General features: G+C 44.8%; 1 protein-coding gene across 3 annotated transcripts in view; it reads left to right on the top strand.

The window, feature by feature from the left end:
- Positions 1-1,467: 1,467 nt before the first annotated feature.
- The window catches only part of aux (cyclin-G-associated kinase), a 49,883-nt gene continuing 27,124 nt past the window's right edge, over positions 1,468-24,226 (top strand). Inside the window, exons 1-10 of one of the 3 annotated variants that reach the window (XM_089545093.1) lie at positions 1,468-1,841; positions 8,540-8,601; positions 8,798-8,857; positions 11,015-11,129; positions 11,886-12,025; positions 13,018-13,143; positions 14,046-14,135; positions 18,210-18,345; positions 21,326-21,532; positions 23,665-23,866. In XM_089545093.1, the coding sequence (XP_089401219.1) occupies positions 1,697-1,841; positions 8,540-8,601; positions 8,798-8,857; positions 11,015-11,129; positions 11,886-12,025; positions 13,018-13,143; positions 14,046-14,135; positions 18,210-18,345; positions 21,326-21,532; positions 23,665-23,866 (1,283 nt within the window). In that variant the 5' untranslated portion in view covers positions 1,468-1,696. Of the gene's footprint in view, positions 1,842-8,539; positions 8,602-8,797; positions 8,858-11,014; positions 11,130-11,885; positions 12,026-13,017; positions 13,144-14,045; positions 14,136-18,209; positions 18,346-19,408; positions 19,621-21,325; positions 21,533-23,661; positions 23,867-24,226 lie in introns of those variants that run through there. The other 2 variants (XM_089545084.1, XM_089545102.1) reach the window with 2 other exon arrangements.

The raw sequence follows: 24,226 nt of genomic DNA, 5'->3' as shown, positions 1-24,226 counted from the left end.
TAACTAGTATATATATATATATATATATATATATATATAAACCTGAGAGTTTTTTCACACGGTCAGCTCTACGCTCTCTCGCCAAATAGCGCGGTGAGGGCTTGTCTTACGTGTTTATTATTCAATAATTAGACAGACGTCGGCAATAAGGAAAATAACTCGAATGTTAAAAGTGTTGAAAGTGAGGATCAGGGAGGGTCAGCGAAGTGGTGGGTATGGCGAGGAAGGACCAGTAAATTTTTCAGAATGAAAAACGCCTGGTGCTCGAAATTAATCCGGAGCTCTTCAGTACGGCCCCTTTTTCAGTCTTTCCTGTTTTACTCCCTCCCTCGTTTCTCCCCCTCGCGCGATCCATCGAGACTCCAAGTAAACACCTCCAAAGAAAAGCGCAGTACTGTTTATCTTTGTCCGACAGCGAGGCAGTATTGCGCCTTTCCTTCCCTCAAAACTAATTTATACATCAGAGTGGGGATAGAGGAAAGTTCAGATATTTTTGTGACTCTAGCAGGGACGAGCGTTCCAGCCCATGTGTATTTGACCTCCGCACTATGAGAGCATTACACTATGCGACGAGGCCACTTCGCTCAAAAGGCGCTTCAAATGAACTTATAACCTTTGCTAGCGGTTGCTTGAGTGCTCTATATGCTCACTTTCAACGTACAGTCTTTGTAAAAAGTAACCAGGCTCCATGGTTTGCTTCTCATTCGCGGCTTCCCTGGAGATCAAAAAGTTCTTTGAAGGTGAGAACAGGGGTTCTTCTTACCATAGAGAGATTTAAAGCCTGAGGGCTGGCATAATATCTTTAATATACGACTGAGAAGAAAAACGTGCAGCCTGGTCGCTTTTGACAAAGATTGTACATGACACGCTGCACCTCATCGTCGGCGCTCGTATTTGGCGCGCGTTTTAGGAGCAGTAGTGCTACAAAGACGACGCACAGCTCCTGCCCTCTGGTGATAAAGAGCAAAACCTTAGTTTCTTGTGGTTGCCTTCTTTCTAGCAGAAAGTAAACTAGCAGATCTTTGACGACACGTACTATAGCGGACGTTATTATTATTTAGGAGGGAATTGTTAGCAGCCCGCAAAGTTGTGAAAGCCGCGCCTGACGCGACAAAGCGGTGGACTGCAGTCAGAGCTCTTTAATCTTACTAGTTGCGAAACTCTCAGGAACCGCTATGTATCAAAAACTGATGCTCTAACCAGACAAAAATGAGCACTTGCATAATGTCGCGCCATCTGCGGTAATTTGATAAACTGCTTTGTGCTGTCTGTAACACTAGAATGCCGAAAACAACAAGGTGAACTGTGTGTTTTATAGCTCTTTTTATCACTTATAGGCGGCGCCACAATCTTTGAAGTTGTAAATGTTGGAGGCCGTTGTGGCAAAGTTTCGATTCGAAAGTTTCGCAGCTGTTCAGATTAAAGAACTGTGGACTGCAGTCTAGAGTGACGTCACTAAACCAACATGGCGCCCAGCCGTGAATGAAAGCGTCGCCCTGTCGCACGGTCGATATGTGATCCACCGTCGCTTTTTCGCCGGAGAACCCACGACCAACACCTCCGCCGTTTCTAGAAGGCGCAGACGCGTCATGCTTTGAGACGGACCCCCTTCGGGAGAAATAAGCGTCGCAGTGAGAAGCGCAAGCCGAAAAGACGCCGCCGCTCTGCAGCTCCGACGCCCCTTGTCGTCGGCAGCATGACGGACCTCTTCAAGTCGGCGCTCGGCTACTTCGCCAGCGGCGGCTCCTCGTCTTCCAACGCGCGCGAAGACCACGAATTCGTCGGCCAAGTGGTCGAACTCGGCCACCAGAAGCTGCGAGTCAAGCGAGTTCTCGCCGAAGGTCAGTATATACGGTTTCAAAGCTCTGTCTCATCGCCGTATGTATTCTTTGGAAGTATTACCCAGCTTTTCTTTTTGTGTCATCGACTGCCCAGGCTGCGGTGCACGGTGTGTATGTTTTGTTGTCGCTCGCGTGTCTCGTCGTCGCTTCTGTCTCGGAGGTACGGAAGAAAGCCGCGGAGCTCGTTACGCTGAGGCGCAGCGTTTTGCGCTGTCTCTGGATTCTTTATTGCTTACCGCTCCCACCCAACAGCCGCGACTTGGAAACGTCAGTGCGTTGAGTGCCGAGGAAGCAGCTGTTTTCGGCGAGGGGGGCAGGCGGCGGAGCGGTTGTCAAGCGCGAACCGACTGGCGTTTCCCCCATCATGATCGGGCGCACACGGATAACCCACACCACCACCGCCACCCCCTTTCCTTCTTTTTTTTGTTTTCTTTGCGCCTCCAGTGTCTCAATTTCGCGACGTCTGCTGCAGGACTTCGCGGGGTTTCCCTGCCATCGTTCACTCGTCGCGCAGTTTTCTTGGCGAACGCAGTGGAAAGGAAAACGCGATCGTGATTCAGCGGCCGACCGTGGTTGCGACAATTCAGCTGCTCCGGTAACCAAAGCAGATCGCGGCGCAGGTCTCGCTGGAAAGGGTGGTCGGGAGTTTCGATTACGAACGCGAGTAGCAGCCGCAACAAAGAGGCGTGAGCGGCAGCTTTTTGTTTATTCTGTTTACACTTTGTTTCGCTTTTGCTCCTGTCTGGCATTCGTTCCAGACGCCGCGTTACGGGAGGTTTATGATACGCCCCGCAACGTTAAGAAAAAAACGCTAAGAGGACGGCATGCTTCGGCGATTGCGTGTATATCTTTCGCACCCGTCTGCTGCCGTATGTGTGCGCTAAGCGCGGTTCCGCATTCCTGCGTGATATATTTATATTGTGCTTCCGAGCGCCTGTGCTGCGCTGCTTTTGTTGCGGAAACGCAGTTATAGGGAGCGCCGTTTCCAGGCAGCGGGAAGGAACTGTACGTCTGTCACCTAAATGGATATGTTTGACCTTCGTCGGAGCTTTTATTCTGCTTGTGTGTGACTGTTGGTGGTGGAGGGGCTGCATTTTGCTTTTTTTTGTTCTGCAGAAACGTGTTCACACCTCCGTTCCACTGTGCAACCGAAGCACTCAAACCAGAACACAACACTTACGGAGCATGTTTTTTTAGCTGCTCTGTCAGTGAGTCATCCGCATTTTGACCGGTGTTGTATGTCGTGTGCGGTGACTTTAAAGCGATACTTTGGTCCGTTTTAGTGGGCATGACGTTTTATTCGGCATTGCTTGTCGTGCATACAGTGCTTGCGATGGGGACGAACAGAAGATGCAAGAATGCAAAAATCCATTGCCGGGCTGCGCACTTTTCTAGAGTGTAATGAAAGTGTCGTGCTTTTCTAGAGTGTGCAACCAACACTGAGAACTGGGGCGGTGCCATTTACAAAGGCTAAAAAGACTCGAAAACAGTATCTTATCATGCGAACACTTTTGTGAAGGTACAGATTTAATTCCCTTGACTCAGAATGCTACTTCGAGCCGAACAAAGAGCAAAAAATGTCACCATGCGTGCCAGAGTATGCCATTGGAAGTGTTGTAGATCGGTGTGTGGTTGTTTCTGCATGCAAGCGAACTGATAGTTTCTTTAATCCGTGTATCCCTTGCCACTGAGGTTAGTGCAGGAAGAGACAGGGTAGGAAGTTGCAGTGATTAAAGTGAATTGCACGCTGAACATGAAAATCTATGAAACCCTCATCTAAGATCGTGCCTTTTTTGGCGGTCAGTCGCTTTGAAGGTGCCCTGCCCGTGTGTGCTTGGGGTTGTTCATTTCATCAGCATGAACCAGTAAAGACGCTGCAGTGTGACTGTGGCACACATTTGCGAGGTTTGGGCAGGGCATGTAATACGAAGGCAAGGTAACCGCTGGTTCCTTAACTCTTTCCGTACCATGGGGAAAGTGGCCACTTTCTGAAGGTTGCAGTACATTTTTTTTTCTGTAAAAACTATTGCTTTCAATATTTATTTCAATACCCAAAACAGAGCTGAATAAAGGTGCTTTCTGTTCATTTACGTCTAAACAACAAATTGCATGTGGCAACAAAAAATTTTATTTGCTAAAAACGAGATTTTAGGAAAAAATGGAACAAAACTTGCAAAGACACGCTTGTATTTAAAAAAAAAGAAATGTTGAATAGTATTCTTGCTCCAAAACAATAACTGGAAACCCTATAGTTGTGCATCGTAGCGCGGCCGCCTGTGTTTCAGGCTGGTTTCGATCATCACCGATGTGAAAACTGAATCATTTTCAGGCTTGTTTTTGCACATGTCGTCGATTAAATCACTCCCAGACGAGACGGAGTCCTGAGATTTGCTATGTTTTAGAGCGTGTGGCGCGTATGTGGATGCTGCCAAGCAACTTTGATGATACCACATCTTCGGAGCGCGTTCAAAAAATGCCGCTTTTTAGGGGCAAAAAAAAACTATATTGGAAACAAAACTTCAGTTCTCCGCCTACAAGCCAGATGCACATTGTGCCTGTAAGCAACACGGAAGGCTCCGAAGTCGAGCGGCGAAGGCGTCATCTGCGGGCAACATGGCGGGCAATGAGCGCAGGTCCGCGTCTTCATTTCTTCACAGTGCGTCAGAAAGTGCCCCCTCGCGGGACTAAAGAAAACTACATCGGAAACAAAACTTTGGTTCCTTGCCTACAAGCTATATCTTCAGCGTGGTCATTAGTAACGCAGAAGGTCCTGAAATCGGGCCATGAAATGATTGTTAGCGGGCTAACGATGCTCAATGGGTGCGGTAGGGAAAGAGTTAAAGGGTCAGTCTACTGAATTTTATCGACCATATTTTCTTTGCAGCAACCGATAGCTATTTACTCAAATTACCGTTTAGCCAGCTGTGGTGCCAAGGAGTGCGGTAGAACATTTTAAAATAGAATTTATTAATGTGGGAACACATCTGTATGAGATGGTAGTCTCATCTGGCAACCATCTGGATTTCCGCCGCGCGGCGACAAACATGGCGGCACCCGTCGAAGCCGGACCTCTCGCTTCGGACTGAATTCTCGTTGTTGCTGCCTTTTTCAGTGCGTTCAGTGGCCATAAATGGGGCGCCTGTCTTTCGCTTCGTCTCATCTCGCCTATAAGAAAACATATAAGAGATAAATTTGCTTTATTTTAATAATTAGAGTGACGATTCTGCCGCTCCTAGGCTTAAGTGGAGAGTCGGTTTGTTTACAGCAATGGTTCCCGTCCTGGCGACCAGATGGCGCCACTATAGGCTGAGTTTATTTTTGCGTCTCTGCTAGCATACGCTGAACTAAAAGTGGGAATGTGCCTGCATTTTGCGTACGTGTAACTATAAATATTCATGTGATTTACAGAAAAAGCGAGCGGTACGCCTTCTACAGTTTACTAGAACAAAACGTGCGTTTCTCTGACATTGGGGCATACAAATAGAACGTAGTATATTCACTTATGCTTCTACAAAAAAAGACTACCACTTTCTTGAACAAAATGAACGTTTGGGGTCGCCACCATGCTTTTTTACGCGACTTTCAACGCCGAAATAAAATATAAATTCCTGCCTAAACCGGGCGCAGACCCCTCGTTATTGATGTTATAGGGTGCCAACTACCAGAATATGCCATTATTTATACACTCATCTCGGTGAGTAGACTGACCCTTTAAGGGTAACGGAGTGGATTCCAAGAGAAGGCAAGTGTAGCAGGGGGCGGCAGGAAGTTAGGTGGGTGGATGAGATTAAAAAGTTTGCGGGGACACAGTGGCCTCAATCGGCAGAAGACAGGGTTAATTGTAGAGACATTGGAGAGGCCCTTGCCCTGCAGTGGGCGTAGTCAGGCTGATGATGATGATGATGCCTTGATTTATTCACAAAGCCGCTGGCAATACAATAGTGTTGCAGACATGCCATTATTGCGCCGCAAACACGTGTGGCTTTGCAAAGCCATAAAATAGTTTTTAAATATACTGTTGCTGAGTAACCAGTGCAACTATGTGAGGTCAATATTTCATTGTGCCTTCTGCATGTTCTATCACGCTCACAAAAAAAAATATTACTGTAAGGAAGGGGCTATTGGCAACTGTAGGTGTGAGAGGGGACTACTTCAAATCTTAGAACGAAAACCACTCAAAGGACGATACACAGGAAAGAAGTAGACAGGACGAGTGCTCCGCGCTCTTCCTGTCTACTTTTTTTCTGTGTATCGTCCTTTGCGTGGTTTTCGTTCTAAGTTCATGCATTACCAACTAGCCCCCCTTCGTACACTCGTTGAATTACTTTAAATCTCCTGAAAGAATGTACCCTCAAGGAACATTTTAACTAGCCTGATGTAACATGTTTTTTTTTTCTTGAGTTTTAATCATTACACATCCTGCTGTTTTGTCTTATATTGCACTTAATGGTAGAAGATATGCAGACTAGCCCAGCATGTGTGGTCCACTTACACCCATCTTCCCCCTCGGCTTTCTTTCGCAGTTTGCGGGCAGTACTATTTTTATTTTGTGTTTCAGTTATGTCTTCATGGTTCGTTTGGAGCAAGCATGGAAAACATTTCTCATCTAATCAGTATGGATTATCCCGTCTCGCGGTGCTTTGTTACCACACTCTTTTCTGTACACTGGGGCACTCTTCTTATCAGGGAAGCAACTTTTGGCCCACGACCTTCTTTGATAATCAAATGTCCAGGTTGAATATTATCACTGCCTGGCTTAGGAGTGCATCTCAGCGAAGTGGGCTTATTCTGTGACGGTTGTTGAGCTCTTGAGTGCAGTGATATAAACTGCCTTTGTGTTCTCATCTTGCAGGAAGCTTGGCAGATAGCTGTTTGATATTGCATCAGATTTGACAATGACCTGTCAGGTGGTTGAATGGCTTTGCTTGCATGTTGACACAAGCCAGTTTTTGTCGCTGCAGTTGCTCAGTGGTTATGGTGCTTGGCTGGTGACGCGGAAGATGAGGGTTTGACCCCCCGCCCTCGTCGGTTGTATTTCGATGAAGGCGAAATGATAGAGGCTTGTTTACTGTACGATGTCAGTGCATGTTAAAGAACCCCTGGTGGTCGAAATTATCCAAAGCTTTTCTCTACGGCGTCCCTTATAGTCTCAATTGCTTTGGGATGTTAACCCCATAAGCCCATCAAACAAGCCAGTTTTACGACTCACTGACAGTGGTCATTCTCGTAACTTTTTTAGCTAGAGGTACTTTTCTATCTTGACGTTGACTGTAATGGAGAACTGCAGATTAACTTCGGTCACCTCGGGGTTTTCTAAGGTGCACAAAATGTTAGTAAGAGTTTCTTTTGTAATTTTCGCACTTTGCCTCCATTGAAGTGCGGTTTCTTCTGTTGAATGCGCGCTAATATTTTTCTTGCTCTCATCTGGCTCCTAACTTAACGGTGAAATTAAATTTGTGGCTGGCCTGTACTGAAATTAGTGTGGTATTTTTGTGTGATTTTGCAGAACTTTTTTTTTTTTTTTTACAAACATCTGGAGCTTACTTACAAACATCTGGAGCTTACTGTTAAAATTTTGTGTTGGTTACAAGGATGAAGAGTAGAAGGTTCTTGGTAATTGGCCTAATTACATGAGGAAGCTACCTCTACTAACATTTTGGGCACCAACTTCTCTTGCGTGAGAACCTGCAGATCCAGATGCATACAAACTTTTTGCTGTGGTGTAGCAACTGCATTGAATTTGATTGAGTGGTGCATTAATAAGTGTATTACTCAGTAATGTCTACTTATAAATGGCCTAAAACAATTCTCATTAGAAGCAAAAATAAAGATAGCACTGGCATATGCAGGTGCTCAGTCACTGTTGCCACATCAATGAGACCCTGAGAAAAAATTAAAGTTTGCCAAGATTCATGAATTGCCACTTTCTAAGCCTGTAGAAGCAACTTTGACTAGAAACGGAAACTTTATAAACTAGGAAACAGTAAAAAAATATATGCTTGCATGGCGACAGGCCATTTCCATGAGAGCTGAGTGGTGACACGGAGGCAGGCTTCTGGTTAAATAGAAAAACAAGACAAAAACGAGGCGCTATGCAGCTGGATATTTATCTTTAGTGTTGTTGCACAAGGAAGAAAAAAATCATAGCCTGGCTTGAAAAATATAGGAAGCAAACCCTGATGCCAGGCATCGTCACCAATGTCACGAGTTTGAAACGGAGTGTCGTTGAAGATATTCAAAGTTTAACGCCTGGTTTTTTGCTATTGAAATCATCTTTCGTTTGCTGAACAAACACTAAGGGTCATGAAAAGCACCAACGTCTCTTCTACGTGGCGTGAGAAGAATTATGTGAAAAAAAAGTCATTTAATAAATGACGCGTGATAAAAACGACCATGAGATTAAAATGGTGCCTTCCCATTCCGGCACCAAACCGAAGGCTTGTTAATGGCGATGATTGAAAGATCACTTGATTGAAGACAATTAAAGGGGTGAGTTGGATGGAAGCTTTTTAGGTTCAGTTTAGCTAACTGGGTTTGCAAAGTGGTGGTAAGTGGCTTCTATAACTTCTCATCGGTGGAGGGGGATCCTGAGAGATGTTCGTGAAAGTTTCTGGTTGTCCACTGTTGCTTGACCAATTCTGGCGAGAATTTGCATTTTTCTGACGAGTCCTTTCGAATACTTTGTTGCGTCTTTGCAGGAGGGTTTGGCTTCGTGTTCGCGGCGCAAGACTTGGCAACGAACAGGGAATATGCACTGAAGGTAATGACCCGGATTTGTGCTCTCGCTCGACCTTAGCCAATTAAGCGCTTCCTGTGCCCTTCGACTTCCTCTTCTCCCTGACTCCATCTGAAGATGTCGAAAGTAAAAGGAAGTGGTGTGTCACTCTGTTAACAGATGGCGCCCACTTGTTTCCTGTTGCTTATGTCACAACCCTGCGATGCTTTTCCTTTCGCAGCGAATGTTTGCCGGAGATGAGGAAGCGAGCAGATCCATCCTGCAGGAAGTCAACGTCCTCGTATCCTTTGCTGGATTTGTGAGGGGATGTCTGTGTAGTCGTCTAGTTTGAGTATGTGAATGAATGGATGAAGTTCTAGCACGTGTCGTCTTTGCTGTCGTGAACCAGACTAGCTGTTGCTTTCTTTTGCAAAAAAAAAAAGTTTAAATCCTTTGAAAGGAGTGGAAGAAATGTTGAGCTGCAAGCTCTGGAACTTTAGGTTGGAACATTATTTCCAAAGGACTTGGTGCTTTTGCAGTTCTAGTGTATGGTATTCCGTTGGGTGTCATGGCATTGTTTAACCTTAAAAAACTGCCGCCGCGGTTGCTCAGTGGTTATGGTGCTCGGCTGCTGACCCAAAAGACGCGGGTTCGATCCCGGCCGCGGCGGCTAGAATTTCTTTGGAGGAGAAATTCTAGAGGCCCGTGTACTGTGCGATGTCAGTGCACGTTAAAGAACCCCAGGTGGTCGAAATTTCCGGAGCCCTCCACTACGGCGTCTCTCATAGCCTTAGTCGCTTTGGGACGTTAAACCCCATAAAACCAAAACCAAACCTTATAAAACTTTTTGCGCTTCTGGATGACCGTGAATTGTTGTGATCTGTGATGGTGGTGTAATTAAGAAGGATGTAATAATAAAATGTTATTCTAATTATTAGAGCGCTACTAGAAGAAGAACCTGTCATGCTTGTTGGTGCATAACATGGCCTGATCGTAACCAGCTCTTTTTGTATTCAAAGCTCATCATAGCTGCTTTTTTGTTCTTGCATTTGCTGCGGTGGCTCAGTGGTTACGGCGTTCGGCTGCTGACCCGAAATACGCGGGTTCGATCCCAGCTACGGCGGCTGAATTTCGATGGAGGCGAAATTCTTGAGGCCCGTGTGCTGTGCGGTGTCAGTGCGCGTTAAAGAACCCCAGGTGGTCGAAATTTCCGGAGCCCTTCACTATGGCGTCCCTCATAGCCTGAGTTGCTTTGGGACGTTAAACCCCAATAAACCAAACCAAACCAAACCAAACCAGCATTTGGGAAACACACCGAAAACTTGAGTTTTTCTGGAAAAGCACCATCACTACAGTTGCCTTTCTGCAGCTAGCCAAAATTGTTTTTGCGGCGCTACTAGAAGAGGTCTTGCAGTGCAGATGGGAAAGAGATATGAAAAAGAAAAAGGCACCACAGTATGCCCTCCACAATCGATGCTGACTGAATTGCAGAAACAGCAACAAACCTTGAGTGTTCACCTTGTGTCACCGGAAAATGCCAGTTTGCTATAGTACGGAATTATCGAAGGAGCTGTCTGTCGTGACAGCTTTTCTAATAAGTTAGCCTTCAGTAATAAGTTCCATATCGGCTTCTGCTAAAGCTTTACATGCATGATTTGAGCTCCTTTTTGCTGCTTACGACATGAGAACTTGCTGACAAAAGCAGAGGTAGAATTGCAAAGAAATTTGTAGAGGCTGAACCGATTAGATACACGAATTGCAAGGAAGTATGCAAGTTCGCCTTCGATAATGATGCGGGGTATAGTAAACTGGCATAGTAAACTGGCATTTTTGCGACTGCTGCGCAAATTTACCTGTAAAGGGTTTCTTTCTACATTTTTCTGGACAGGCTGGTCTGTGTTGTGTGATTCGCTGCAGTGACCTTGATTTTTTTTTGTGTAGTTTTACTGTATGCATTATAGGATACCATACTTCCTTGTCCAATGAATGCACTTTTTTTGCCGTAAAGTTCCTGAAAATGTGGAAGATCGCATTTGGAACATAGGATGATATTAAGAAAAAGTTTGTGTCCAAAGTAACGTTTGCATCCACATTAGAGTTCATCTTTTATGCGAGTATGTATACAGTCATAATCAGTATGGAAGTGATTGGTTCTGTGCCAGCCACAAGTACACACTTCCTGTAATGAAAGTTACTTGCTTTTAACAGTGATAGTACAGTAAAGGGAAAGCAAAGGACTACCTATTGATATGTGTTTTGTTGGGCCTTCATGCAAAATAAAGACCGTTAGAGCACTTTGTTTTGGATGGGTTAAGCCTAAAGGGTTTGCATTCAAATTGATTCAGACTGTACGCACAGGTTTTAATCATTCTGCCGACGGAGCAATTCTGGAAGGCTTGCATTCGTCAGTGAACCTTGTTTGCTCATCATTATGGACCTTGACTGTTGCTGCCTCCAGAAAAAGCTTTCAGGTCACCCAAATGTGATAGACTTCATTGCAGCTGCATCCATAGAAAAGGGCCAGTCGGGTCATGGCAAGTCGGAATACCTTCTCCTCACAGAGCTCTGCCCAGGTTAGTGAAAGACAACTGCACCTTTTCTTTTACAGCATCAGCTAATTTTGCACAAAGTTTAAGTTCGCTATAGCTAAGTATGCATTTTGGAGGCTGAGCAGATCATCATCATCATGGCCTCTCCCATGTCTCTCTAACCCTGTCCTTCGCCAGTTGCGGCCACTATATTCCCGCAAATTGCTTAATCTCATCCGCCCACCTAACTTTCTGCCGCCCCTGCTACATTTGCCTTCTCTTGGAATCCATTCCTTTACCCTTAAGGACCACCGGTTATCTTGCCTTCGCATTACATGCCCTGCCCAAGCCCATTTCTTCCTCTTGATTTCGACTAGGATGTCATTAACACACGTTTGTTCCCTCACCCTCTCTGCCCGCTTTTGATCTCTTGACGTTACACCTATCATTTTTCTTTCCATAGCTCGCTGCGTTGTCCTTAACTTAAGCTGAACCCTCTTTGTTAGCCTCGACGTTTCTGCCCCTTAGTTGAGTACCGGTAAGACACAGCTGTTGTAGACTAGCCTGGGCAGATGTTAGCCGCCATTCTACCGAGTGAAACTTTGAGACAAGTAGCCTATTTCTTGCAACATAGTTTGCTATTGTCGGAAGTTTCAGTATGGAGTGTGTCCTTCCCTTTTCTTCTGAATATTCATTGATGTTCATGGTCTTTGTGTGGAGTCCTGTATGGTCATATCAAAAGCATGCGTCATGTCTTTGAAACCAGTGAAGTGGCTAACGCTCCTGCCGTAATTTCTTCAGGTGGCCCCCTGGTGGACATACTGCAGCAACGCACGACCCACCTCAGCCTCAGCCAGGTGTTGCAGATCTTCTACCAGACATGCAGCGCGGTCCGCCACATGCACTCGCAGAGTCCGCCCATCATCCACCGCGACCTCAAGGTCAGAACAGCGTTGCCACTTCTCTGTATGTTCCTTGCCTTTTTACACCCTGTTTAAGTGTGTTCATTGCTACTGGTTACAGTGTTTTTATTATTATTATTATTAATAGCACAAGTTGGCAGTATATTGTGGTTTTTTTTTTGTGCACCACATCTGTTTCTGCACCCACGTGTCACCCCTTGCGTGTTTCTAATGCTGCAGTGAGTAGCGACACAGATATCTCAAATTTCGTGTTCACTTCATGCTTTGCATTTCGTATTAAAACTGTGTTTGTATTGTTGGTGCTTTTAATTTGTCTTCATAATTAGTTTTTGTGTAATTGAAATTTCGTTCATCATTACACCGTGAATTGTGGCTTAGTTTTTTGTATCCATTCCCTTCTTATACGACCAATGATGCCACATTGTTGAAGGACATTGTGAGACGTAATAGCTTGTCGAGCTGCAACTTTTTCAATGCATTTTTTTTTTTTGCATTAGAAGCCCCATGGGGCCAGAAAGTGCCTTCGGTCATACAATTTGCCTATGGGCTGGATGGAGGGAAGCGATCTAACCATACTGGCACATTTCCATTGGCTGGGGGGAATTGACGTCACCAGATTGTGGCCACCTAAGGTAATGTACATGTGGCTTGATTATGCACTCCAGCTGTGCTCACTAGTGCTCTGGGTGATTCGGTGCCAACTGTGCACTTCACATTTGCTTAAGGACAGAGCAGCAGGACTTAGGGCTGTCTGTCATCACTGTGCTATTGGCATTCAAACTGTTGCACAACCTGTGTTCATGGACTTTCGCGTTTAGTGGAATCAGTCTTCTGCATCTACTAATGTGAAAGATCTCAGCTCTGCAACTCTGGTTGACTGAACTTTCGTTTGACTTTGCAAGAGTGTTGTCCATGTGAAAAAACCTGCTCCAAGGATTATAGTTGGAAGCAGGAGTCTATTGTAGGATTGTTTCGTCTTAGCCTCGGCTGCTGTCGTGTGTTTTGTGCAGATTGAGAACCTCTTGCTAAGCTCCAAGGGCACCATCAAGCTATGCGACTTTGGCAGCTCGACAACCAAGTCCTACAAGCCCGACAGCTACTGGACGGCCATTCAGCGGAGCCTCATCGAGGACGAGGTGTGTGGGCATGGAACGTTGCTACGGAACGTTGCTATGGAATGTTGTTACGGAACTTTGCTTTCATGTTGGAACTGCTGGTGCTGCTGTCACTTTGGGGTAAAAATTGGGCTGGATTGATCCATGCTTATTCCAGACTATGTATGGTGCCAGCCCGCATTTCTTTCTCACTTCTCCCATTCTATTCCCTTAACCCCTTTTTCTCAATGCAGTTGAGATGTTCTCCACTAGATGGAGCCAGTTACTTTATCTTCCATTTCTTCATAACATAACATAACCTTGCCTAACCTTGGGGTAAAGGTGGGACACATGAGTTGAAAGTGCCCGAAACATTGCTGATGACCTGTGTGGGATGTGGTTAAAGAGTATAACGGGATTGCTGTTATCTTTCATGACAAATGGGATCGATTGATAAAGTTGGATTGATGAAAATGTGGTGAAGTCACTTGGGGTGACTTGGGTTGAGCAGGTAAATGAAAGGCTGCATAGTGTCTCCGAAATTAATCTGGAGCCTTCCACGACAGCTACTCTTCTTTTCCTCCTTTCATCCCTTTAGCTCATCCTTTCCCTTAAGGCATGGCTTAGGTGTCCACCGAAGTGAGAAGTTATTGTGCCTTTCCTTCCCTGATAAATCATTTTGGGACGAGAACGTTTAAGCAGTAGTATCAGCCGGCTTAGCTCGGTGTAGCAAAATATTTGTTCTCATAGAAAGAGCACAGATGTGGGCGCATGGAAAGAATAGTGTCACTGGCTTGGTTTTCACGATGTCCCAACATTTGAGCCTTTGAGTGAAGAGTATGCTTATTTCAGTGCGTACAGTGATTGGTTTCAGGCGATTGAAGTGTTTGCCTTGTGCTCAGCGTCTTTTTCTTTTCCCTCTCACTCCTCACTTGCCCCACCAGATGTGCAAGAACACAACTCCGATGTACCGGCCGCCGGAAGTGTTGGACACGTACAACAACTACGTCATCAATGAGGCCATGGACATCTGGGTGAGTGATGTCAGAGCTTCTTTTTTTTTTTCTTGCGCTGGGATTTGAGTTACCCGTGCTCTTGGTTATTGATGCTCTTAGCTTGGCAGCTTTTGCGAGATTACGAAATCAGAATCTCATGGTGCACTCTTCGTTTTAACAGTGTTTAAATACCTGCACTTACTGACGCGAAGAGTTTTTGCAGGTGTTTAAAAGGCTGATGCTACGAGGGGGTACCCAAAAGAAACCGGACTTATTTTTGTTTGAACTTATTTGTTCACATTCTAAGCACAGACCTTCAATCTCCTTCAAAGTATTCCCCACTTGCAATGATACGCTTGTCGAATCTTTCATTCTATTTTTCAAAACATTGTTTAAATTCGTCTTTTGTGATGCTTGACAGTGCCTCCGTCGTTTTTTTCTTCACCTCAGCAACATCAGCGAAACGCTTTCCATTCACCTATTTTTTCATTCTAGGAAACAAAGAAAGTAGCATGGGGCAAGGTCGGGAGAGTATGAGGGTTGAGGAATAGGGGTCATGCCATTTTTGGTCCAAAATTGTCGTAGAGACAGGGCTGTGTGAGCAGGGGCGTTGCCATGATGGAAAAACCAGTCACCCGACCGCCACAAATCTGGCCGCTTCCACCGCACACTGTTGCCCAGTCTTTTCAAAACATCCAAGTAGAAAGCCTGGCTAACTGACCCTGCGAAAAAAATTCTCAATGGACGACTTCTCTCACGTCGAAAAAACAAATCAGCATTGTTTTGAGGTTTGGTTTCACCTGACGAGCTTTCTTGAGGCGAGGTGAATTTGAAGTTTTCCATTGGCATGATTTTTGCTTTTATTCAGGATTCGATTCAGGAACACTTGAGTTGTCCCCATAGCATCGTCCTTGTACGTCTTTCTTAATATAGTTAAAGAGTTTCCATTCAACTTTTTCCGAGCAAAAATCAGAATTTCACCGGCGCACGCTGTTCACGAAAATCAGCCATTGCAAAAATGACATTCACACAACAGAGTCGTCACTCTAAAACTCTGCCTAAACTAGTCTGACCTCCTTTTAACGACGGCACTCGGCTTACTGACTCAGGAATGTTCGTTCTATGCGCTCCTAGTGGCAAAACGCGGTACCACAGAAGCTTTGCCGACCAAAAAATTTAGTCCGGTTTCTTTTGGGTACCCCCTCGTATATGGTCCCGATTTATTGAAAGTAATGAATATTCTCTGTCTCATGATGAATAATTTGTTTTCACGTCATGTTTTCACATCATAAATTATTAGTCTCTTCTTGGGGTGTTTGAGATGGGTTATATGATAGAATATCAGACTAAATTGAACTATTTGCAGTGTTTGGACCTGGAGTGACCCACTATATGTGTAAATGGCTGGAATTCTTTTACCTTCCTTCAAACTCCCATAATGCACGAGAGACTTGAAGTAATAGTACTAGAAAGTAGTAACGGAAAGTGTCCAAAGAACGCACACGTTGCTGCTAAAATGATAGGCTGTGGCAAGTGGAGGTGTTGTTTTTTAGTTTCCTTTTGGGCACTTTAAAATTTGGCAGTCAAAACGGGAGTGACAGGTGTTGGACAAAGGCATGCGACCTTCCTTCATGCCTCGCTGACTTCTGGTTTCGCTAGCTGCCTGGTGAGGGCTTCTCTCAGCCCTGGCAGTTACAGATACTGCTGCTTTCAACTGCTGTAGGACCTTTTTCTTTTTCGCGGAGATTCCCTCTCAGGTTCTAAGTATGCATTGCTGTACGTTGTGAACTCGCATCTTTTTGGGAGTGTGCTGCTGCTAGTGGTGATTTCTCCTTTAAAATGAATTTAAAGGTGCACTGAAGAGGAATCTGAACTCGTCTTTTTGCCGCGGGAACTCGATCTACACGTTCCGAGCATTCTTAGAAACTGCGACTTATTGCCCTGTGTGGCCGATTTCTCTAATTAAATCGAATTAACGCCCGGCTCCCGCCTTTTTTTTTTTAATTCTGCCTCGTACGGTGGGCGGAGTCGACCCACGGGGGGGTGCCTTTCAGCCAGCCCCATGGAGGCTTTGCTTTCGCTTCGTTTTGTTTTTTAGGTTTCCGCGAATAAATAGTTTCATTTGCAGATAATATAACCGCAAAATAAGCCCGCAGAAATAAAAATACGCGCGGACTATTTGCTTCTACGGACTACTACGTATTACTCCACCGATGGCAGAGTGGCAAGCCGCCACGGGACTGGGTGAAAGGCACTCCCCGCGTTGGTCGACTCCGCCCACCGTACGAGGTAGAATTAAAAAAAGAAAAGGCGGGAGTCAGGCGTTAATTCGATTTAATTAGGGAAATCGGCCACACAGGGCAATAAATCGAAGTTTCTAAGAATGCTCGGAACGTGTAGATTGAGTTCCCGCGGCAAAACGACGAGTTCAGATTCCTCTTCAGTGCACCTTTAATGTTTTTCATATAGCAACTGTGAAAATTTTTTCTGTTAGCTAATGAGCACATTAGATTATAGTATGTGATAAGAAGCTGCTCTGACATTATTAATTTTACTGCATATTATACTCTGTTTTATAACTGTGCTCATAACCACTCCCCTTCCTGATTTCTACGGCCATACAGACAAGCTAACAAAGAAACAAACAAATGTGTTAAATAAATACGAATAAATACTTTTCAAGACAGTGAGTTTGGAAGAAGATCCTTTGGTCTAGTCATGAAGACGTTTTTGTCAGCTATGAGTTAATATAATTTAATCTGGGTTTTTAGCATTTTGTGTGCTATTGAAAAAAAAACAACAACTTATCCTGTGATTCTTGAGTGCTTTATTGGCTAAATCTGGTACCTATTTTGACGTTACAGTTCTGAACCATTGTGACACTTTATACCACATTTTGTGCAAGCCTGTATGGAACATAAATGGCTGGTGTTTTGCACTGTAAAACTAGCAAGTTGGCTTTCTTGAGGCCTGCATCAACTGTTTATCCAGGAAATGTTATTATCTGATCAGAAATAGGGAGCAGTGCCTGATAGGGTTGAGAACCTTGTGAAGATGGACAACAAAGATAAACTTCGTCATTGTCATCATCAGTTATGAGGTGCAATTCTGCTGTGCACATCTTTGAACACAAGTGTCAGTAAGATGGGTACCTCTCACAAACAACTGACTTGTCGTTCATAGGGATCATTTACTTTGCTAGTTGGTATAGGACTGTTAGGTGCAAGGAAGTAAAGTTTTTGATGACTGCTTCTAAAGAGTGTTTCTTCTCCTGAGGTTTACTGTAGAAAAACCTTAGCTGATATTTGTATGAAGTTTTCAGTTGCAGAACATCGTGCAGGGATGAGGTGGTTTGCTTCTAAACAAGCACGATTTATATGCCATGCTCTGCATATATGCTTTGGGCTAAATCTCTTTTATTTTGGTATGAGGTCATTTTTTGCAACTGCTGTCATCGCCATCAAAGTTAGGCCTCCTACAGGGCTTGCTTTAGCATGACAGTGACTACTTTGTCGCTCTGAATTTGCCAACTTGTGTAACATTATCTAATCCTGGGCTAAGTGGGTATCAGTGATAGGGGCCTTTCTTCCGCAGTGGGTGTGATTTGGCTGATAATTGGGAATAAGGCAGACACAGTGGGAACAAGGGAGATACTATTGAGATTAAGGCAGATACTCTTGAGAATAAGGCAGATGTTTTGGCAGAACTAAACCAGATGACAGGACAAGGGTGAACTGATAGACAACTAGTAAATATGAGAACAATATTATTAGATCTGCATTTTTAATGACATTCCCGATGTTTGCATGGGCATCTAATTCATCAGAATGACTGAGTTACTGTGGATGATGTGGTTAATTCAAAATTTCTTAATTTGAACTGCTGGTTTATGTGTTTCTCCTTGTCAGCATCAGAGGTGAATAAAATGCCTACCCTGATTTGGAACTCCACGTATTTAGAACATATTTTCGGTTCCACTGATCTGCGAATTACTGAACATTGACTGGAAAAGATATGCTTGTAAATCATTCAAGGTTTAGTTTTTGAGGAAACTGGCCTTGAGTCGCGGAAGCAACTGCGGCCCATCTTACCTTGTGTGCCGCTCGTTGGCAGGCTCTGGGCTGCGTCCTCTTCCTGCTGTGCTTCCGTGAGCACCCGTTCCCGGACTCGTCCAAGCTCCGCATCCTGAACGCCAACTACAGCATTCCACCCGGAAACACCCACTTTGACATCCTCCACGACCTCATACGTGAGTATCGCCACCGAGCACCTCATCATCAGTTTGTTTTGTGACTACCACTTCTTAAGGAAGGTTTTTCTGCAGTTTGTGGCATATAGTTAGTTCTCCTTTGTTAGCATGGCATGCCGTGACTGAAAAGTTACTGACTTCACTGCTAACCAGAGAAATAGGATCAGAGTCTGCACCTTGTCCAGTAAGATTGCACGTCATTGACAATGCCTTGTGTGGTTGTGCACTGCTAGTCAGATTGCACGCCCTCTTTCAGCAGTCGAGTGTAGTAGAGCTCTCACTCACTTCACTCTGGAAAAGGATGAGAAGCCTAGATTTTTTTTTTTTAACTCTTTGTAGTTGCTTCATAGCCGCATCAAGAACATGTCATTGTGACAAGTTTGTTTTCCTTTTCGCATGGACCTTCTGCAGTTAGTTTTGGTGCGTTCCTTTCCAAAAGCCACGTGCAGGTGTCATCTGCTGCTTCACGTCACTTCGCTCCTGTCATTTGTTCCTTCCTCTTTTTATTCACATGGGCTTTTTTTTTTTTGCCCCGGTCAGCTGCCAGATGATGCCTTTTTGTTTGTTTGTTTTTTTAACCTCATAGTTGCTCCTTGCTGGCCTGTCAGGCCTCTGTCTGCATTCTTTTTCTTTGTTCTGCCAGTAGGCTTGTCATCCGCTTGGTGTGTTGTATAGGCATGCTCCTCCCATAATTGCATGCAGCACTGTTGAAAGCTGACACCGTGGCTGAGGTGGTTCACATTACAGCGAACAAGGATGCAAGTTGGCCATTGTGCTACCACTCTGCCATTTTGTAGATCTAGCCCTTTCTTTCTTTTCTGGTCCACTTCATTTGCCGCATGCAACAGCAACTTTGAAGTTTCGTGCATCCAAGTTTGAAGACGTCACTGCAGTGGTTGTTGTGAGGCCGCCGGTACGCGGAGCGACTTTTACCGGTTGCGCAACCTGCGAGCTCGGTCATGTGACGGCCTTGTGCAGTGGTGCATGAAAAAAAAAGTGGGTAAAGTGCAGTTTCCGTTAGTTGCCTCTCTTCTGCATGTCTCCTCGCGCAGCTGCCATCTTGCAACTAGTGGTTAGGTGGCACGGACGTGCTGATCTGCGCTGCGCGTCCTCGGCCTCGCTTCTTTGGTCGCGCCCATATTTAGATCTTCCTGCGAATCGCCATGATTGATAGGGTCCTCGAAGAACTTGCTAGCATGATCTCCTGGTGTACGTGTTGTGTGGGCTGGAATCTCTGTGGAGCGTACCCTGTGGTGGTGACCAAGGTGTTTTCAGGTGGGGTCTTTCATTACTTGCTTGTCTAACCTGCCACCGTGGTGGCTGAGTGGTTACAGTGTTTGGCTGCTGAACATAAGGACATAGGACCAAATCCTGACTACGCTGGCCACAGTTCCATGGAGGCAAAATGCAGAAAGGTGTCCATATGCGATATCAGTGGGGTAAAATACCTGAGCCAGTCAAAATTAGCCTGCAGCTCTCCAGTACTGCACCTTTCTTCCTTCTTTTACTCCCAGCTTCCCTCAAACTACTGTTGAGGTGTCCACTGAGATCGAGACAGTTACTGCACCTTTCCTTTCTTTGTAACTATTTGTAACTAGTATTAAATTTATTATTTTTAATTAGTCTTGGCTGGTCAAGAGTAGGATGTTATGTTGGAGGACCTGACTGCAGGTGATGAGCAACAAATGTGTTCTCGTCATGTTAAGGCTACGGATCTTTTGAAATTCCTGACTTAACCCCTGGATAGCTTTTTGACTGCTGTAAGCATTGTATGACCTTCTGGGTGCTGTAATGTTGGTGCAGGTAAATTCTTTGCTTGGCTCTAAATATACCTTTTAAGTTTGCTTGTTATGATTACGAGTTCTTCGACATTTTGTGGAAGAAACTGCTTGTGAAGGCTTTGTATGCATTCTATATGTTGTTTTTCAGCTGTAAGAGTGCTGAGCCCATCTTGCTCAGTCTTGGTGTTTACAGTGTTGAAATTCTGCAGTGCTGCATTTTGAAGTGCTCTTATAATAACATACAAGAACAAAGGAAGTGCTGGCCTTGTTTGAGTTTTTTAAGCTATTGCACGTGTGTGCTTATCTTTTGATCATGCTGCTTTCATAGAGGAAGTGAGCGGTCTTAGTTCCTGCTTCTTGTACTTTTTATTTCCTCTGTGTCCTCATGGTAAAATCATTCGTGTGCATTGCTTTGCTTAAATTCAGTTAGAGCGTGGTTTCTCAGACGGTTCCAGGGAGCCTGTGGTTTCTTTTTGAGTTCTTTTTTTTTTGTTTCCCCGAACACTTAAATCCATCCACGTCTCAACCCCATCATTTCTTATCTCGCTTTATTTTTGGGTAATCATACTGTGTAACTGCATACTTCGTTTTACATCGAGCCATTATTATTGAATTTGCCTCTTTTTTTTTTTTTGAGGGGCTGTGTATATGCCGCTTTTTTTTTTTTTTTGTAGGAATGAATCAAGTATAAAGTATCACAATGGTTCAGTACTGTAACATCAAAACACCAGATTTATGCAATAAAGCACTTGGGAATCGCAGGAGCAGTTTTTTTTTTTGCAATAGCACACAAAATGCTAAAAACCCAGAATTAAATATTAAATTACAGCCAACAAAATTGACTTCATGACTAGGTCTAAGGATCTTATTCCAAACTCTCTGTCCTGAAAAGTATTTATTTCACATATTTGTTTTGTTTCTTTGTTAGCTTGTTTGTATGGCCATAGGCATCAGGCAGGGAAGTGGTTACGAGCGTAGTGATAAAACACAGTATAATATGCAGTAAAATTAATGAGGGGTTATGAGCACAGTGAGCAGAGCATAGTTTTTTATTAGGAAGGAGTCAAGACGTGGACGCCTTTTGAAAGCTTTACAGGTTTTGCTGATCCTGCAAAGATGGGGGCCCCTGTGGTTCTATAGAAGCAGGTGTGAGTAGAGTGTGCTTTTTCCTCGCGTAATGTAATGTTGCTCACATGCAGGGGGCATGCTCCAAGTGAACCCGACGTCACGGCCGACCATCGTCGACGTGGTGGAGCGGTTGCAGGAGATGGGCGAGGCCAAGAATGTGCGGCTCGAGGACGCGCCGGGACTGCGCGGTGCGAACCCAGTGGCGTCCCAGGGCGACGCCAGTGTGGCACAGCAGCAGCAGCAGCAGCAGCACCATGGCGTACCAAACTCCACTTCTGGTGGGTTGTGGCCAAATTGCCGGCAACACTGGCCGTGGCTTCCGTGCTGACTCACTGTTTCTTGGCTTTGCATGTCTCGGTGTAATTTTCGGTGCCATTTGAAACCTCGGAGGGTATTTGCTTATTGTTAAGAGGATTGCTTTCTCTGCGTGGCACTGTCTGTTTTTTCTTTGGCACTACAGATAGAATGGGTAGCTTTGTACTGCGTTTTCCTTTGAGCAAAGCACACAGGTGACTAGTACAAGGAGAATGACAGATGCACTCATCGATGTGGTGGACGCACTGATTGGGAGGATAGCCAGCGTGTCTGTTGTCATCTGTCTGTTTCTTGTCTTCTCATTGCATCGCTTGAAGAAGGCAATGAATAGAGCCAGGGTATAAGAAATAATGATCTTGGTTATCGTCTTTGTGTTGCTGTTGCTCCTTAGAGCCTGTCAACTCATGCTGAGCTTTGGATGCAGCTAAGGCTTCACTCACTTTTTTTTTCTCTTTTACAAGTGTGTTTTTTTTTCTATGCTCTCAATCCGAACATTGATGTGCACACCTGTGCGAGATCTTGAGCGGACTAGTTCTAGTTCGGCAAAACATTCTTCTGTAATGGCAGCCATTAGTTGACAGCTTCTTTGTGGCCATCTGCTGTTTAGTAAGGCAAGCTTCGAACTTTTCAGCCTGACCGGTTCACTGAAGAGCTTAATTTTTGGTGGCTGGGCCGTTAAGCTGTGTCAGTGCTTGCTGTCCATTTGCAAAAGTTATAGCTCATAAGTGAAGTGTGATTTTTACTATCCTTCTTCTTTCTTTTTGTACCTAAAACTTAATAAAGTGTGATAAATACTCCATTGATAAGGATCAAAACAGCTCCGTTTTTTGGAGGTTGCCTCGAACTGTAAGGGAAGGGCTTCAAAGTTGAAATGTGCTTGCATTTAGTACCATCACTATCTTATTGCTAAAACAAGGTCACCAAAAGACAGAGGAGGAGGGAGTTTGAACTGCGTGTTTCCCAATTTCATTTTAATATCTGTGATGTTTGCAACTTAAGAATACACCCACTTGTTTTGCAGCGGACTTATCGAGACCCCTGACACCTAGCTTGATTACACTCATGTCACCAGTGAGGAGGGAAATCACCAGAAGAAACGTGTTTGCCAGCCTCATTTCTCAAATTTTTGACCAAGTTTAAGCTCATTTACCGTATTTTCCGGTGTATAAGACGCACCCTTGTATAAGACGCACCCGCCATATATGCAGGCTGTAATTGAAAAAGTTGGTATATAAGACGCACCCTTATATAAGAAGCACCCCAGTTTACCCAGTTAGGCTAGTGAGGATCAATTAAACACGCTTGCGCGACCATCACAAAATTCACCGTACCTGTGAGAAATTCTTAAGCAACGCTAAGTGGTCGAAAAAGGCAACACACACGCCATTCCTGCCCACGTTCTAGAAAAAAAGAAAGAAAAAAACGAAAAAACTCTCCCATATGTCCATAAGAACATTTTATTTCTACTTAAAACCTTGGAAGTCTTCACCTTCGGATGCGCTATCAAAAAGTTCGCCCATTTCTGGTGGCAACGAGACTGAAACATTCTCTTCGCACTACGTACATGGAGCAAACAAAGTTGCAAGGGTGGCTAAAATAAGAACGCCGGCTTGTCCTAGCTTGTCTTGACAATGACGAGAAGCGTGATTATCGTCATCTTTTGGCATTTCACATTACTTTTGCTTGGGGCCTCCGAAACGGTGGTGTGTTTGTGATCCCGGAAGTTGTCATCCCCGTCGTTTCATGATAAAGTTCACCTAAAAAAAGTTGCGCACGGCGGTCCCCGTACTGAAGTATTAACCGTGTTACAACCGCATCATTGCTAGTGATATTTTTTCGGTAAAGAAAGCTTGAAACTAAACCTGAGTAATTTCTGAACTCGCAAAAAAAAAAAAAAACGAAAAATTCGCATATAAGACGTACCCTTGTATAGGACGCACCAGCAAGATTTTTGAAAAAAAGCCCGCTTCTTATACACCGGAAAATACGGTAACCCTGATCATCTACGTTAATCGAGTTTTATTTTAATGATTTGATAAGTTTCAAGTTGAATTCCAAGGAAATTTCTCATCCCCGTCGTTGTTGCGACCAGCAGCCCCACCAAGCCGGCCGCCTCCGCCGACCCTCAACGTCCACGGGAACGTGGGAGCGCCCGCATCGGTGGCGGTGGCTGCCCCTCCGCCGGCGGAAGGGGGCTGGGGCAGTGCAGGCCTCCTGACGTCCCTGCGTGGTGGCGCGGGTAGCCTGCTCAAGCGCCTCGGCGACACCTCTTCCAAGGTCATGCACATCGCCCAGCAGTGAGTCACACCCTTTTGTGCCCTCCTTGCCTTCTCTGTGGTGTTGAAGTGCGTCTTAAAATTTTCCTTGAAGCTTTATGCGGAGACACTTCCTTTGCCCTTGGTGTCGCACATTCATTACTATAGGGAACAAAATTTTGGCACTTGTTTTGCACGTGAGGACTTGCGATCGATGCCCCTCCCGTCCATAATTGGCAGCCCTGTGGTGACCCCTTTGATTCTTTCAATGTGTTTCTTTTTAATAATGTGCTTAGGACTTATCCTAAAATTTCAAATTTGGCTCCCTAAGTGATGGCTCCTTGTGTATAGTGTGTGGCATGATTGTCTCCTTTGTTTATTCACTGCTGCCTCCGCCTTCTC

Source organism: Amblyomma mixtum, chromosome 1 (genome assembly GCF_055824585.1).
Source record: "Amblyomma mixtum isolate Tamu chromosome 1, ASM5582458v1, whole genome shotgun sequence".
Lineage (NCBI taxonomy): Eukaryota > Metazoa > Arthropoda > Arachnida > Ixodida > Ixodidae > Amblyomma > Amblyomma mixtum.
This window is presented reverse-complemented; position numbering and strand designations above follow the sequence as displayed.